Source organism: Sinohyriopsis cumingii, unplaced genomic scaffold, assembly GCF_028554795.1.
Source record: "Sinohyriopsis cumingii isolate HCF-2022 unplaced genomic scaffold, ASM2855479v2 utg001180l, whole genome shotgun sequence".
NCBI classification, from domain to species: Eukaryota; Metazoa; Mollusca; class Bivalvia; order Unionida; family Unionidae; genus Sinohyriopsis; species Sinohyriopsis cumingii.
Window position 1 is genome coordinate 633,463 of NW_028315969.1, and position 18,363 is coordinate 651,825.

An 18,363-nucleotide genomic window follows, 5' to 3' on the forward strand; every position below is an offset into this window, starting at 1 on the left:
CAGTAGGTTCCTGGGAGATGACTGTCGTCCGTGTTGATCACATAAGCTAGATGGTCTTGAGGTTTGCGATGAGGGAATTCATCTTTAGCACAGACGACAGGATTCCAAGAAGCAGTATACGAACTGTGGTTCAAAAGGTAATAAAGTTCCCAGGTATCCATTGATTTGTGTGGTTTTTTTCTTCTTCTTTACAGGTAATGATAAGTGATCAATTCGATCCTGACTTTTTGCTTGAAAATGTCTGACAAGTAAAAGGCGTTTAGATCCGACTTCTTACTCTGGTTCAAGAGAGATTCGATGCGACGGCACTCCAGAGACGTTAATCGAGGAGAAGAATGTTTATCCAGGCCTTTATACCACTCGTTCAACACGAATTCTATCTCGATGTGATCCCAAGCTTTGTCCAGATATTCGTCCAATTTTTCTTCTTGACTCAACATCAGACATTTGTCGTGTTGAATTTGACTGGGATGATCGTTGTGACATCCATAGCACTCTTCCTTGATCAATTCTTTCATTATATCTGCCAGGACTGTAGCAAAACAGGAAACTAAATGGGCTTCTTGTTCTGGCCATCTTGACTTCATCATGATAACTTCTTCGTCTTTGTCTTGGGATTCTTCTTCTTCCACAGTCTCCTCACATTCCATGTCCAAAGTTTCTCCACTAGGTAAAGAGGGATAACAGTCTTCCATAGCTTCTAATAATCTAGAATGACTTCTCTTAAACTGTTGATTTCTATCGTATTATCAAATTCTGCATACAGGAGGACGTTCACTGTGTCAGTAGAGGATTAGTAAACTGAAGTTCCACACGAATCTGGCCGGATTTTATAGGGTGGAAATGTCCCTCGTCACTGCCTTGGTCTGGAGTGAAATCAAAAGCCCACAAAGCGTAGCCTCCTACATAATCCTCGTACGTAATACCGTGATTGGTGTTGGTACCTAACTGTCCGGTAGCTTCGTAGAGGGACAAGTACGATCTCAAATAATTCTTCGCGGCACCAAAGTTAGGCTCAAAAGGATTTTCATGGTAGGCTCCGTTGAAGGCTGAATTCTTGACGATACCAAGGATTAAACGTTTGGGTAACTGTCCTTGGAACAGATGATCTTCGATCATGGATCGCTGTCCAGCAGGAATGGTGAACGTTTTCACTTCCACTCTTCGTATCGGATACTTGGCAGTCGTTCTGCTCAACGTCTGACTGACGTCGTTTCCCACTTTAGGTAACACTTCCACACGACGCACGTAGAGTCTGGCTTCTTCGATTTTGGTTTTGTAAGTGGAACCATCAGCAGCCATCAGATGGAAAGCGGCACTGCTGAGATTCAGTCTCAAGCGGATATCCACCCCGTTCAGCAAATACTTTTCTTGTAACCACATGTCTAGATGCAAGCGATCCATCAGTTCTAAACTACGACTTAGATGAATTTTCGTTCGTCGTTCTACAAATCCCGTTGTATTTTGAGCATCCCCAGCAACTCTAATGTTGTTGAACTTATCCTCTTTGTCAGGTTTCCATACCACGCAAGCATCCAGATGAGTGTTCTTGGCTTCTTTTCCGTACGTCAAGAGATTTTCCAGGTACGCTCGGTAAGGGTAAGTATCCATGCTGCTGCTGACCAGTTTGTTATTCAAGTACAAGTCCACTTCGCTAAACAAGGAATGCATGAAATTGTTGACGGGAGCTACTACATCATCATTGTCTATGTTAGCGTTGGGTGGTTCGATCACTTTCACTTTCAAATACAGGTAACTGTTATTCAGATCGATGTAATCTTCGGGTTGTCCTCTGATTTCAAACTCGATGGGAGCGGAATCCATCAAAGAGGAGACGGGATGAAATTCCACCCACTGGGATTCTTGCATGGTTATCATCGTGGGGGGGCATGGCAAACAGATCCAGTTCCGTCTTGGAACAGGCGCAAGACTCTCGGTTTATCATTTTGTTCTGTGTCTCAATACTTTAATAATCGAAAACGTCTAAGTCTCGAACGGTTCTTCTTTTCTTTGTCTTTCTAGCTTTAGAAGTGTGGAGTCTGGTGAAAGGGTGTTTTCTTCGTCGTCTCTTTCTGCCTTGTCCTTGCTGAATGCCTGACTCGGTAGCGTGCAGGGCATTTATAGGTGTTTCTCGTCGGCCCGAAATGTCTTTGCCCGTTTGCAGCAAGACATTTTTGCCTGCCCTCATGAAGGCTTCTTTAGGGTTTTATTTGTCGATGATGACATTTTGGAGAAATTCTTTGCCTTGCGTCAGTGCGGCATCTTTCAAGGCATGCAATCCGCGTGTCACCATCGGTTTCAAGACTGGGGCCACCGAACGAAAGGCTGATTTTAACATATCTCCTAAACCGTGTCCTCGCTGTCGAGCAACCCCTCGGTACACTGGATACATGACTTACGAGTCGTGAGAGAACCGTTTTCGAAAATGGAGTTTCACCGTGACTTTTCCTTTGGTGAATGGAATATTTTGTCCCAGATCTCCTTTTATAGCAATGTTGACCGTGTCCAAATAAGACTTGCTGACCGGCAGATAGTGAGGATGTACAAATTCGCGGTGAACGTGGTGTTTCCACCTTCCTCGTCAGCGGCCGTGGCAGAATCCACTTTGAAAGGAATGACACGCAGTAATAGCACGGAGGTGTGTCCCACCACGTTGTACTCCACCACATCGGAGTACACCAAGATCAAATTCAGTCCTTGGTTCACTTCTACTGGGGAACGAAATAACTTGCTAAAAGAGTCGGAAATGACTGGAAATTCGTTTTTCTTGAGCATGGCCATCCTCATGTCCATGTCTCCGCCCAACATGTCAAACAATTCAGAACAAAATAAAATGGACATGATTTTACCCCCATCAGGAAGTTTCATCAAGAAGCGACGAGCTACTTTGTGGTATTCCAGGGTGACACTTTTTTTGACACTCTCCAAAGCTTTCATAAACACGACATTAAACCTGGAGGCTATGGTGCTCACCAAATGTTGACCACTAAAATAATAGCCTGCGGGAATGGACAAGTGGTAGGTGGTGTACTTTTGATTTTTTGTGCCAGGGGTTTTTATGTTATATTTGCCATAGGTATCCAAGTACTGTTGCAATGGTTCGTCATGAACGTCCACATCAAAAAAAATTTGATTGGGAAGGACATTGAGGACTTGGGTTGGGTGGCTTCGTGATCTAATTGGATGGCCTGAGGTAATTTGGCCGTGTAACAGCACAACGTGTTCTTGGAAAACACCTCCATAGAACTGTCACTTGGTAAGGTTAAGTAAAATTGGTTGTTATTGTTCATAATTCCAGAGTTCTGTGGCTGTCCGAGGGGTTACTGGACGTCAGAGGCGTGTCTCCGTCCAAAATGGGGTTGTTGTTGTTGGAGTGGTGACTGACGCTGGCACTGGACACAAGGTTCCCGTTGTTCCCGTTCGAGGAGAATTTCAGGGAGGGATTGGGAAGCAGGTAACCGATGCAACTGCTCAATAAAATGGTCCACAATTGTTTGTCTCCTTGTTGCAAACTCAAATTGGCAATGGCTGCCCCGATGACACAATACACCACATAGATTTGGCAGAAAAAGACGATTTGCGTTTTAGGCACACGTTCTCCACACCACACCCACAATGGTTGTTTTTGCAAATCTTGCAGAGAAGAACTGGGTGAAGGAGTGGTAGCAGAAGTAGCCGCGTCTGTGTGAAAGGGCATGATGGTCACTTCTTTTTATAGTCGATGACTTGCGAAGCGTCGATCCAAGAATCAAAACTGGGTGGATATCCTTTCCAACGTACTTTGACTTCTTTGACACGTCGTTTGCCCACTTTACGGGTTCTGCGTTCGAGAATGCTTTCGATGTCGTTCACGTCGTCTTCTTTTTTGGTGACACGTTGTAACTCGGGCAAATAAAACGTTCCTTTGAGCACTTCTCCGTTCATGTCTTCCAATTTATAGACGGCAGGATGACGGCCATGCACTCGTCCAGTGACACGAAACAATTCGGTAGTCCAGTTAGGTAAGTAACCTTTGTCGAAAGTGCGTTTGGTTTTGCCAATGCGCACCCAATCTCCTACGGCCAACACTCCACTTTTCTTGGGGGCAGCCCTCGACGGGGACATACCAAACAGGCGCTCAAACACCAACACTTCGTTCTCTGGAGTCACCTCTTGCGGGGCACGTCCAATGCTTCGATGGTAAGATTGGTTGTACGCTTGCACCAGGTGCGGTAAGATGTCGATGTACTTCAGAGTGTGGTGATGCGTAAAATATTTCCACATGCGTTCTTTCAAAGTGCGTTGAAAACGCTCCACGTTGCTGGCTTTGGTTTCGGGATTCTCGGTGGTAAAAAAATGAATGTCACGTTTCTTTAATTCTTTTTGGAATGCTTGGTTCAGAAATTCGGTGCCTTTGTCCGTTTGCCATCGAACAGGGTGACGACCGCTTTGTTTCAACACTCGTTGCAGGCTAGCACGAACTCACTGCTCGATTTGGAAGTCAAGGGCACGACCCAGGCAAATTTGGAAAAGACGTCAATGACACAAAACAAATATTTATAGCCACGATTGTAGCTGGCCAAATGAGAGACATCGGCTAAATCGGCTTGCCATTGATGATCGATGCCTTCCACTCGGGTGCGACTTCTGGAAAACTTTGTCGAATGGGTTTGTGTAAAGTGTAGGTAGCTTGTTCTTGTAACCATCGTTGCACTTGAGGTAAACGGAGACTTTTCAGTCGCGTTTTGGCAGCACGATACAATTTTTGAACTCCTGCGTAACCTGCAGGATGGGAGGGATCGTAGTAAATGCTGGCTAACACTTTTTCCATTTTTTATTTGTTTGTTAATAAGACACCCACTCTTGGAGGATGCTACTCTTTTTCTCTTGGGGTATTTTCTTGGATTGCAATGCTTTGCGTGTGCGACCGGCAATAGGTGTCGAGGAGGAGGATGTCTGAACAGGGGATATCGGTTCTTGTTTCACTTCTGTCTTCACCTTCTTTTTCTCTTCTGATGAAGAAGGAGTGGTCATCATCTTTTTAATCCATCCAATTCTGGAGGTAGGTGGTGTTGTTAACTTGCATACTTTTTCTGGAGGAGTTTGAAACCCTTCTTCTTCTTCTCCTTTTTCTGTCTTGGTCACTGGTGGTGGTTGTAGAGGTGATGGTGCTGGACTTTTCATCAAGGTCTTAAAATCTTTCAGAGTGGAAGAGTTGTTTCGTCTAAAGCTTTCTGGTGAAAGAGTTGCTGTCGTTGCAAGACTTGACCGTACTTTTGCGATTTTTCTGTTTCGGACAAATCTTGGCGATCCATCAAGGACTGCAGTTCGTGTTGTAACTGGGACATCTCGCTCAAATTGGGATTGGGAGGTAAATGCGGGGTGCGTTGTTCTTGCCAACGATGGTATTCCATCCATCGTTTGTAAGGCACTAAAGCTAGTTTTCGTCCTTCCATGGGATGTCAGGGGTCGATTCGGAGATCTTGGGACTTCAGAGGGCCTTTTTATCTTGCTCCCACCAGTCCTTCCAACATGGTTCCCAAGACTCCTTTCAGCAATGGGCCTAACAAGAGGGGTAAAATGCCTCCACGTTGGACCAACATCTTCTTTTGACGAAGGGGAATGTTCTTTTGAACCATTTGGCGAAGAACGTGACGATGTTTGCCTAAGCATTGTGTCTGGTGTTTGGACAAAGGGATCGTGCCTTTCAAGACGTTCAAACAACATTCGCATACGGTATCAATGACCTCTTTGGAACCTGATTGAATGAGTTTTTTTCGTAGGGGTGGAGAAGCTTTGGACAGGACAGATAACATGTCCCCATGTTTGACTAAACGTGGTGGCAGTCCTTTCCTTTTCTTTCCTTGGGTTTTAGAAGAGGGATGTTTTCTGGAGGGTGACATCTCTGAGTCTTCAGGAGCACCAAAAACACTGATACCCCGACTTGGTCACACACACCTTTTTATACTGGAACGCGTCGCCACTGATTGTCTTTACGTCGTATTAACTTCAGGACAGGCATGACACGTCTTGCAGGGGTACGTAACGGACTAAATCGAGCCAGTTCTTGCTTGGACAAATCCAGTAAACTTTGTAACATACCCGATCTTTCTTGGACTTTGATTTTGGGAGAAGGTACTTTGTGAGCAGCAGCCACTGCCACTAAATTGGAGGGTCCTGCCACTGGAGAAGTTCTTGGGATTATCAACGGAGAAGTTCTTGGTGTGATCAACGTCTCCAAGTACTCTTCAGTTCTTGGTGACATCAACGGAGAAGTGAATGAACCTGAGGCTACCGGAGACGCGGTTACCACCGTTGCTGGACGTGGTTTGCGAGTGTAAGGTTGCGTCCTGGCCGAAGTGCCTCTCTTACGACTAGTTTTCTTCTGTGGACTTTTCTTTTTCTGGGGACTTTTTCTCTGTTTCTTTTTCTGGGGGCTTCTTTTCTTTTTCCGGGGTGGTGACTGGTAAGAGGAGGGTCCCGCCACTGGAGAAGTTCTTGGAGACACGGGTCTCCTTGGGGACCTGGTCTTTTTCTTCTTCTTGGAGCTTCGTTTGACTTTTTTCTTGGGGAGAACTTTGGGGGCATTAGGATCCCATCTTAAGAGAGAGCGAATGATGACCCCTTCTAGAGTACCGCTCCCTCCAGTTTTCAAAATGATTTGTTGTTTGGTTTGAGTGTCGATGCGAGGATCGGCCAGTTGGGTCAAAGCGACTTTGTTTCGATGAAAAAAGCGTTTAGTTTGATGAGGAATCTGAATGAACCTTTGTAGTAATAGACGTGCTGTCACCGTGAACCATCGTAAGACTTCTTTGAGACTAGCTTCTAAGACACGAGCCCGTATTTGTGGATTTTTTTCTCGACTGATGCCATACAAGGCACGAATCAATTTGACGGGAAGATGCGACTGAAGGGACGTCATATTCAAACTGTGTGAGACAGACGAAAAGTGTCTGAGGTTTTTATAGATTTTTTTTGTTGAGTGAAGTTAAGTCGAGGACGGAGACGTGTACAGGACAGGCCCTCCGTCTTGGCACCAGTGGTGAAACAAGTGGGTACGAAATCGCAAATCATCGGAGGTCGTAGGTTTCAAATCGACGAGTAAATAGGCGTGTGGAGTTTGAGTGGCATCGTCGTACGCCTGAGTCAGCCAAGGCGTTCCTAACTGTTTGGCTAAGACTTGCACTTGCGATTTATCTCGAGGGCTTTTAAACAAGACCACGTAATGCGCATTGAGACTGATGGTGCGATGGGCTTTACTTTGTTGAAACAAATTTTGAGCGATGTAAACGACACTGGCATTACGGTGATGCCCTTTGCGCGTGAACCACAGTTTAATTTCTTCTTCGTCTTCTCCTAACATGTCGTCGAAAATGACCAAATGCCTTCCACAAACACGATGGAATCGCCTTGACTTTCTCGCAAGAGGCTGTACGCCGATTGCCACTCTTTGTAATACCACACGATGCGCTGAGGTGGTCGATCGATTAAATGATGTTTATGTTCGATCAAACGTTTGACGAATTCGGTTTTGCCTGAACCGTTAGGTCCAGCAATGAGCATGTTAACGGGATGGCGAAGATACAAAGCCTCCTAACTAGCACGATCTAAGTGTTCGTCGATGACTTTGACAGCGGAGGAAGAGGGAGCAGAGACAGCAGAGGTAGCCATAGTGTCAGGAATGTCACTTGTGACACGAAAACAAACAAGACAAGAGTTTATATACTTTTTTCAGAACACGTTTATTGAATGTTTTAAACATGAACACGAAAGACAAAAATACATAAAAGTCAAAGGCTTAAGTACAACGATAAAAGGCACATGAAAACCATCAACGTCGAATAAACACAAGTGTCTGTACAACATGTTTTGGGTAATGTTCTGACCAGTTCTATATTGGTTAAGGTCACACAAGTGTCCTCCCGAAAGGGTCTTTCAGGCATGTCCACGACAGTCCTGTCCTGGGTGACGGGTTCTTCTTCTTCTTCTGGCACTGTCACTAACACTGGTTGAAAAGTGACTGTTTTCCTTGAACAACTCTCGTGCATACTGGGCCACTTCTTGGGTCCAAGCCTCAAAACCCCCTTTTTTCCATGCACGGACATCTGTCCAGTGAGGGTGTAAGTCACAAGCTACACACACATCGTCATACACGTCTTCGGTAGCTAAAAGTTCACGAATCTTTTTTTCCCGTAGAGGTCGAGAAGTATCTAGATGAAAACGCAAGGCTTTGAGCAAAAGGAGTCTTTCGTGACCATTTAAGGGCATTGGGGTGGTAAGTACTGATCATAAAGAGCCCACAAAGAATCGGCTGATAAACGAAATCCCAGAAACAAGTCACTAAGACACACACCACTTGTCGACCCAAATTGAATGGATACAGTTCTTGTAATAATTGATAGTAATGATCCACGGTTTGAATATGGTCATTGAGTTCCTTCCACGGAATCTGTTCAATAACTTGTGACATAAGCCGTGGCATGGATTCCTGATGTTAAAGTCTCTTTATTTCGGAAGCAATAAAGGTACTTTCTAACTAGACATCTTCGTTCTCCAGTAGGGAATCTAAATCTTGCATACTGTAACCTACAGTTCAGAGTTTGTTTAGATGTTTCGTCTTCCGCTAAGCAGATTCCACGTAAAATATGTTGGTAATCCTTTAACTCGTCTTCCTCAATACGTTGCTCTAGGTGAATATCGAAGTAACCAAAATTACGAACATTTAGTTCATTCACTAACTGAAAGTGTTGAACAAGGTCTGACCACTGAAACAATTTCTGACGAATCAGTCCTCTTATACCATTCAGGTACCAGTGGTTAAAGATCTGGTGACGTAACGGATGCAATTGTTCTTTACGTTTGACTTGTATTTTGACCAGTTCTCGGTAAATGCGTTCTCTCAACTCCTCAGGCAAAGCACGAATGTTCTCTTGTAAAGTATCTATGAATAGGTCATTCCGTACAATTCACAATCTTCTCCTAGAGTAAAAGTAATCCACATAGTGTGTCATTTCTGACCACTGCCATTCAGGGTAACGTCCAAGAATCTCATTGAACTCTTTTGATGTAAACGGTCTAGAGTGATATAATAGGACGAATGCACCCTTGACCCAGAGAAATCTAACACACTGGTTGACTTTTTTCACTTTCCTCTTGCGAATTTCTCGGCACAAAAGTTCTACAGTTACCCATTGAGATTTTACTCTGGCAAGTCCCTGCCAAACTTCCTTGTAAATCTTCTCTTGCAGTTCTTTAGGTAATGATTCAATATCGTTTTTGAAATGAAGTTTAAATACTGGTCTCGGTGATGTCCAACATTTGATTCCTAACCAATCTGGTTTCTTCTTCAACGACATGGTAAGTTACTTCAATGTCTCGGTCCCACTAAGGGTAAGTAATAACAATTCGGTGACCATCGAGCATGTTCTACGTAGGCCGAATCTTGCGGTTCCCAGTGGTGAAGTGACACACCGCAACTGAAGCACTTGACTTTATCCCCTTCGCCCAAGTAGAAAAATCCGGCTCTGGCTAATTCTTCGGGGGTCGGTCCTCCCAGATACTTAGGCCATTTTCCTTTGAACGATTGAAGACGATTTTCAAAGTCGCAGTATTCTGACAAAGTACAGGAAACGAATATTCGTCTTTCACAGGTTCGTTTCGATGAGGGTTGGGTGATATGGACAGGAGTTTGCTCAGGGCTGGATGACATCCGTAGGGGGGTAGACGTGAAGGTGAACATTCACCTTTAAAACTTAACCCAGTAAAGTGTCCAAGAGGACGAGCGGCATCGCTTTCGCATCCCTCAGGTTTGACACGCACAGCATCACTTTCCATGATAGGGGTAGTGAGAAAAAAGTTCCCATGATCCTTTACGGAATCGCTAAGGTCACAACGTACAGCATCGTTCCCATCGCAAGGCTCACAATCGCATTCCACTTCAGAAGCCCCAAACTTGAATTGTGCCTGTCTGAACTTGTTTTGTGTTTCTCTGAAAGTATTCATCTTGTTCGCTTGCTCCTGGTAGTCACAATGAACTGTTGATCTTTCCATAGCCCCTTTTTATACTAGTCGCAATGCAGTCTCAAGCTTGTACATCGTTCCTTTTTTATGTCTAGTTTTGGAAGGTACCGTCTCTAAGGTACCGTCATAATTGTACCGTAGTGTAATGGGTGGAAAGGCCATAGAAAGGTAAGGGCAGTGCGGAGACCATCCAGTATGTTCCAGAATAGCTGAATCTTTATAGATACATAGATCCATTCGTAACTTCAGTCCGCAAGCGAAACACTGTACTTCGTATCCCAATCCAGTCTCAGGTCCCAAGTAGACAAATCCTTTTCTAGCTAAAACATGCGAAGAAGGTAATCCTTCCCTATCCGTAGGCCATGCTTGAAACGTTTCCAATCGACGGGCACAATCACAATAGTCAGGTAAGAAGACCGGAAAATGGTAGGGTTTGAACTTGGAGTTCTCACTGGATTTCTCACTCGATTCTTGCTGTGGCGAAGTCATACTTCTAGTGGGTGGCTATCCTCTTGCAGCCAATGTTTTATACCGACATGTCCATACGGCAAAGTAAAGTGATTGGGAAGCCGCACTCGCTTCTGGTACACGATTTGATAGACTTTTTCCAAGGGTCGACTGACGATGTGGTGAGTGGGTAAACGTACAATCTTGTTGGGCTGATAGGTGGTCACTTTGAAGTGTTCATCCTCTCTAGACTGCAAGGCTTCTTTCAATACCCCAAAGTTGACCACTCGACTGGTACGATAATTCAGAGTCAGTCCTTTCACTTTACACTTCGTGTGCACTTCTCCTTGTTTGTCCCGGTATTCGTAGCCGTAATTTTTAGGACCACCACTGACGAAACTTAAAATCTTGTCGTCGGGGTGCTCGTCTGTCCAGGCTCCTAAACGGTCTCCTTCGATGTCAGGGTGATGTTGACTCGGGTGATGGATGTAAATGCAACTGTCCGTGTCAAAGTACAGGACACGTTCCCCTAACAGTTCTAAAGCTTCGTACAATTTTAAGCGAGCATGAGCTGTCACGTAAGCCGCAATGATGACATTTCCAAAGGGGTCGTCTTGTACAAAGTCCAGATCTTCTTCGTAATTGACCAAGATCAAGTTCTCGCGAACGACGTCCACGTGTTTCATGAATTTGGTTCTGTCGTGAATCATCTGGAAATAGCGGGAAGTTTCGGTCAAATACTCCGTCTTGGGTGAACACGGTCGTTGTGCCATTTTTCCCCACAAGCAATTTAACATCACTTTGGCAAACGATCGCCTGCCTTCGTTTTTCTCGATGTGGTCTAAAGAGATGCCTTCTTGTGCCCAGTATTTCTCTTTGAATGTCTTTTGGTCTTCGGGAGTGTGACACCAGGAAGGATAGCCGCTGGCTTCTTGCTTCAGTTTCAAAAAGGCATCCACGTAGTCTGCGAAAATGCCTTTCTGCGTGGGGTCACCCTTGTGGTATTGTTGTGTCTTGCGAAAGTGGCAAATTTCGTACACTTCTAACAGTTGGTATCCCATGTCCAGAGCTTTGAACAATTCTACGCTGACCCAGGTTCCCGTCAAGGCCCGTTCTTCCTGGGTGTGCTGACAAGGTTGATCTTGGTTGCACGTTTCGGCACAAGTACGGCACAAAGGAAACATCAGTTTGCCTTGGCAATGGTGAGGTAAGACGGGATGGTACAAGTCCTTGCGAGGCAAAACTTTGCACTTGATTAAGCCTTCGTATTGTCGAATGTGTTTCAGGTCGATGTGTTCGGTGAACATTTGTGGGTGCCCTGCAGGAAAGTGACAATATTTGCACACGTAAGGATACAGCGAACACACGTCCAAATATTTGATTTCTTCTCCTTTCTCTTCGTCAGCTTGGTACAGCGAACAGGTGGCATTGGTCCTTCCTCCGTACAAACTATCCCTCGGGTTCAGGGTGTCCATGAACTGGTAACTTTCCACGAGGCGTTTAAACTCGGGATCGGTTTTCAAACGGTGATCGTACTCGTGTTCCCACATTTCCACCACTTGATATCCTTCCTGTTCTAACTTTAGGCGTCGCTGACAAGTGTCCTGGTACAAGTCTTCCATGGTTCGTTGTAAAAACTGATTTTTAGTGCCGCGGTCAGGGTAACAGACGGGACATCCGTGAAATAAGCAACCGTTAAACTCGTACACGATCTTGGGGTTTTCTAAGTCCCAGCCATCGACCGAATGCGTTCCGATGGTCTTTTCGCCTCCTCCATTGCGGGCATACTGAATCCACTTGTCTTCCTTGTCGCACAAGTAAAGTAACCAGCGTAGGGCTTTGACCGAGTATTGAAGTTTGACATAGTTGGTCGTTTGAGGACTGATGACAGCCACGGTGTTTTCAGGCATGAATCGTTGGCGGTACACTAAGGAACACGCTTTGGCAATGGTGCAAGCTTCTTTCAAAGGATCGACCCCTCCGTGTTCCATGAACAGTTCTCGAAATTTTCCACAGCAACGTCGTAAAATGTCCACGTCGAAACGAAAATACTTTAACATTTCTTCCTGAAAGTCGAAGGGGTCGGAGTCATGAGCCTGGTACCAAGCGTAGAAATCTTCTCGTTGTTCGGTACGCATGTTGTCGGGGTCGTAATAGTGAGCCTCTTGCAAATGGGGTAGAACGGCATGTTGATTGGCTTCCGTATTGAAAAAGTGAGGAAAATACCCTTTAGCCAATTCTGTCATTCCAAACGTTTTAGGCATTCGGCTCAAAGGCATGGCCAAATAGCTCATCGAATCTTTAAACTGTACTTGTCCCACTTGCATGAAAATGATTTTGGCTCCGTTCAAAGTGACTTTAGGACGTTCGGTACCATGTTCTGTATAGTACCTCAAAAGAAACTGTCCATCGTATCCGGAGAAATTGTGATCCATCACCGTGGCATGACGATGACAATCTCCGTAACGTTCGATGTCCTCTTGGCTCCACGTCTTGTCGATTGGGTCTAAGGCCCATCGGGCGAAATCGGCTAGCGTGTTCGGTCCCCGAAAGATTTTTTCACGCCCTCCCGGAATCTTGCTGCAGTGAGGGCAATGACCGAAGATAGGTTCTTGAATGCACCTTTCGCACGCTCGATGAGCCACGCAGAAATTAGGAATGTGAATGCCAGTTTCTTGCATGCATTCGAAATCGAAAAAGATGAAATTGCATTTCTTCTCGTGACCATCTTCTTTCTCTTGTTGGGGTTGGTATTTTTGCACGTAGCATTGGTGTTCCAAGTCCACGATGTGGTGACAAATGTGACATTTTTTCTTTCCTGAACATACGTGTGCCTTGGAACTGTTGGTACGTATGCCTTGTCCACACGTAGGGCACAATCTCAGCAGTTGACAAGCGCATTTCTTCTGTGCACCTTGTGTTTTCAAATGTTGTTGGTAACAGGTAGGGCAGACAAACGTGCGCAGACAAGCAGTACAATGCACTGGTTCTTGCCCGTCGACAAGACAGGGTGCAGAGGCCAAACATCCTGAGCATTTTGATTCACAGTGCTTGTGTTGCTCTCGATTGTTATAGCCATAGTCACTTTTCTCACAGGAATAACCGTATCCCAGGAATGCAGTGATACTAGTATTGGTATCAAAATGGTCATCGTGATGATAGACGTGAATGTATTTTCCGTCCTTAAAGTCTTTCCCCCGAAACAACAGAGGCCCACGCATTTCTTGAGGGTGCACTTTCAAGGTGTAGCGTGGAGCTAGGGCATCTTGCAATTTTTGCATTTCAGGAATGCCACAGGGTGTGTCTTTGGACAGTCCGACTTGTTGTAACAGGAGTTCTGCTTCGTTTCGTTGTTTGGCTCGGTCGGATCGTTGAATAGTTTTCCAGGTTCTTTTCCATTCTACCGTATCGTTCTTGTCGGCATAGGTTCGTCCCACCACGATAGCCCTGGCTAAACACATCTGGTCTTGAGAATTGTGAATTTGGACGAGGCTACGCTTAATGCTGCGAAGCTCGTTCACCAATAACATCTTTTTGCGTCCAGTCCCTTGAGGAGGAGAGACGTGGGTCATGTCCAGTGTGGCTTTTCCATCGGTGATGTCAAACTGGTCATTGGATTGTTGTACGTGTTGAATCTTGTCCATGACTTTGGAAGCAGTCAATTCTGCAGGGCTGCTAAACTCGATCCAAACAGGGGATTTCAAACCATCGTGTTGTATGGAAAGTCTCAAGCGATCGTCTTCTTTGGGTTGACATTGTCGCTTGAGTGTGGTGAGCAAAGAATCCCACATCTCGGTGATGAACCCTTCTGCTTTCTCTAACGGTACTTCGGACTTGAAATCTTTAAACTTCACCGTGTATTTTTAAGCCGTAGTTCTAAATTTTCTAGAGGAACGCTTTTCCGTCTCTCGAATGTCATAGTACTTTTCAGGGTTGACTAAGGGTGATGAACTTTGTTTAGAGGGTTCGGATTCTGGTTCACTCATGTCCTCTTCAAAATCACTGGCATGAATTTGTGCCAAGACTTAAGCCCTGGTACGAGGCGATAGATCACGTTTCTGCCTCTTACTTTCTTCGTCTTTCTTCTCAAATGAATTGGATCGTTTCATCTTGAGTGACAAACGTCAAATGACTAGAGTTTAAACACCATGGACTAATTTATAGTCCTAGCAGACCAGCGTATATAAAGGGTGTGTGTCTTGTCCTTCCACTATTCATTTCACTCTCAAACCGAGCACAACGATGGAAGAGACTAGCCAGATCGAACATTTCATCAGAGCTTTGCGAGGGGTCATTAGAAAATTTTCTTCAGACCAACCGACGGACTACTCTCCTTCCTTGCGAGATAAAAGTCAAGATACTTGCTATATCTGTCAGAAGAAAGGGCATTGGTCTTCAGAGTGTCCAGACCGTCAAAAAAGAACAAAAGGGGCTAGAAAAGACAAAAGTGAAGATACCTGTTATTATTGTCAAGAAAAGGACATTGGTCTCCAGATTGCCCAAAAAAGAAACAAGAGGAGTCAGAAGAAGAGAGGGATTCTTCAGAGAAAGAAGAAGAGGAAGAAAGCAGACAGGTGAAGAAAAAGAAGGAGGAGAAGAAAAGAAGAAGGGAAGAAAGTGAGGAGGAAGAGGAGGAAAAGACTGTGACGGTGAAGAAATTTAAAATACAGAGAGAGTGAATAATGAGACAGAAGAAGTGTATGAACTTTTTAAAGTGTTCTGTTGAGAATTGTGAATTGTGAATTGGATTGTAAATATTTATAAAAGAATACATTAATTATATAAGGGAAGTGTCTTTGAGTTTTGATTTTTAAAAAAAGAACGTAAACTCACTCATACACACGTGCTATAGGGGTAAAATGTTTTTTTTTTTAGTTATTGGCAATTGAAAGTCTATCTCTTTTCGAGAGACGTGGGTGGCCCTGAAAAGGGCCTTTTTGGTGTAGGGGTGAGTTTAAGCAATCAACTTTAACTGTCTTAAGCCTTTGCCACATGCCGAGGCCTACTTCTGGACTGCGTACTGTTGATGATGATGATTTGGTTGAAATCACTAAGGGTGGTACGGTAGGCTTAGTCACAGGGTTGGAGTGTTTAGCTCGGGAAGGTCGTATTCTCTTCGGTCGTGATAAAGAAGTCTGATACATTTGTTTCAGACTTCTTAACTCCGCTAAAATGTCTAACAGTACCGTGACCGTTTGATTTTCACACCCTTGTTTCTTTACTGCTGCTGCTTCTTCTTCTTCTTGCTTTTTTCTTACCTCTTCTTCTTGGTGTTGTTGCTGTAGGAGAAACGCTTGTTCCGCTTCATTTTGCTGTTGTATAAATTTCTCCAATTCTTCTTTCTGTCTCTGTCTAAAATTCTCCACGTGCGGTAATGAAGAAGGTGACGAAGGTTCCGGAACAAATTCTTGCGAAGTAAGAAAATCCACAAAATCCCAATTCACCTCTTCTGAAAGTAAGTCCGGGTTCCCTTGGGTAGTCTCCACCGTCGGTGCACCCCAGTTGATCGTTTTCTGAGTTTCCGTCATGTTGAAATAACTGTCGCATAAATTGACAGCGCACAGGCGATAGCGAATCTATATAGACCACGTGACGTCACAGACTGTTCTCTTCGGATTGGATGCGGGCTGCCTGAGTTTTGTAACGCGTGTTTGGATTGGTCAATGAACTCAATCCGTTTCAATCCTTCCTCTACCTATAAATAAGCGCAGTTCACTGTATTGATTCACCTGTTCTCGGCGCCTCAAGATATGGACCACAGTCGAATCATCAACCCTTGTTTCTTCGATGATGTTCAGGACGGACATACTAATGTATGTCCGATCCAAGTGGACAGTTGTCCACAGGTCAGACACCAGTCTGTGGATACGAAGAGTGTATGTGGAGAGACAAGGATGCCTCAAGAGGACTCTGATTTATAGCCCTGCAGTAAGACGTAGCTTGATGACAAGAAGATGCCGCAGATGCCCTTTATGTTAAGGGCATATTAACATAAATCCAAGGGCTCTTTTCAGGGCCAACCACATTTCTCGAAAAGAGATAGACTTTCAATTGCCTACCCCATTTTTTATATTATTTGTGTGTGTGTGTGTGTGTGTGTGTGTGTGTGTGTGTTTTATCCCTGTTCCCTTTTCATAGACCCATCAGATCAGGTCGGGACCGTATTAAAATAGGGTCCCGACCCTGTTCCATTTCCCCTTGACGCTCAACAGTCCCATATTCCCATGTTCAATTTCCCTTGTCGCTCAACAGACCCACGATGTATTCCCATGTTAATTTCCCTTGTCGCTGTATGTTCCCAGGGTTTTCGTCCATGTTAAATTTACATAGTCGCTATATTGTCCCAGGAGTGTTTTTAATGGTAAGTCCCATTGTCGCTACGGTATCCCCATTCACTACTTACGCTCCAGTGTTTAGAAGCCCGACTGAGATTATTTCTCTATAGACAAAGGTTATACAGACAAATAATGCACAAAATAGATACCCGTATTAGGTTCACGTGATCACATTCCAGAGTGGTTTTGAAGGTATTCACATGTCTAAGATAACCTATTCCAGTACAGCCTCGATTTCACTAGTATCATTCACACATTAAAAATGAATTTAAAAAGAAGTTGTTTACTTGATTCTCAATCAAGACCAGGAACTAGGTCAGCAAAAGATACATATACATGTATATATTATAATATAATTATTTTGTTATGACTGTTTCATCCTCAGCATTATTTTAAAGAATTTCTTTTGCGAGAAAATGTCTTAGTCCGAAATGTGAGAGTTCATTTTGTCCTCAGTTTTTATGATTAAACAGTCATGTCAAACTAATTTCTGGAAAATAACAAATTCCTAGTAAACAAAATTATATTAATTTGGCATGTATGGAAATTAAAAATGAAAAGATTTTAAAAACTTACAAATAATTAAATTAAATCAAATATACATAACACACCACAAAAGCTAAAGATTATGTTTTCTGCGCTAAATGAGGTGGAGATTAACTGTCTCGCTTCTGACTATATACCAGATTAACTCGATAAGGCTCTCCCATCATATACCCAATGAAGAAAGCAAATAATTTTCTGGATTTTAAATAAAGTGAAGAAATTCGAGTCATAACATTTTTCCCGAACTTAAGCCAAGAAACTCGTTAACAAACCCAACCAATAAACAAACAAACTTGACTTTGTAAATCCCAGTATAAAATTACCTGTTTTAACTTTTTTACACATTTGTAGAAAGTGCCAGATTCAAGCCAATTGAAATATGATACATACTGTTAATGTGCATTAATGTCATGCTTAAAGACGACGAGTTCAGTATGCTTTCTTACTTTTAACTTGAGTCTTAGTGCTAGCGAATGTTTCTGCTAGGTTTATCATAGGTAAAACAGAATTATTGTTCTAGACATGTTGACATATTGCTCCTTTACTTTAGATCCTGATCACCCTACTGGAATTGTGATAGGGATCGACATTCAGCTTATGTTTCCTGTGCCTGGAGCAACAATTCTTGATCATCACGACTTCACAAAAAAAGAGACACAGGTCAAACTTAAAGAACTTCTTTCCGGGAAACAAGCAGATGTCATTCTTAGTGACATGGCGCCAAATGCTTCTGGCTCAAGGGAGCTTGACCATGATCAGATAGTTCAATTGTGCATGTCTGTTCTAGAATTTTCCCCGCGAGTGCTCCGGCCAGGAGGCACCGTCCTATGCAAACTGTGGATGGGTAGGGACACACATACATTACATTCTATAATGAACAGGATGTTCGATCGTGTCAAGGTGGTCAAACCTGACGCTAGTCGATCTGACTCAGCGGAAATATTTTTGCTTGGAACTGATTTTGTTGGAATAAAGAAGACTTAAATATAGAAAATTGTTTGACGTTTTATTCCTTGGAATTTATATTTACCAGATT

The 18,363-nt window shown here is 43.8% G+C and overlaps 1 protein-coding gene across 3 annotated transcripts in view; it reads left to right on the forward strand.

The window, feature by feature from the left end:
• LOC149772741 (rRNA methyltransferase 2, mitochondrial-like) overlaps window positions 1-18,363 on the forward strand; it is a 51,169-nt gene that overhangs the window by 16,425 nt on the left and 16,381 nt on the right. Inside the window, exon 2 of one of the 3 annotated variants that reach the window (XR_016417604.1) lies at window positions 17,878-17,930. The exons of 1 other annotated variant lie outside the window; for it this stretch is intronic. Coding sequence is in view for 1 of the 2 variants with exons in the window: in XM_089947398.1 (XP_089803524.1) it covers window positions 17,878-18,311 (434 nt within the window). In the remaining variant the exon portion in view is untranslated. Of the gene's footprint in view, window positions 1-17,877; window positions 18,322-18,363 lie in introns of those variants that run through there. One more of the 3 variants, XM_089947398.1, reaches the window with a different exon arrangement.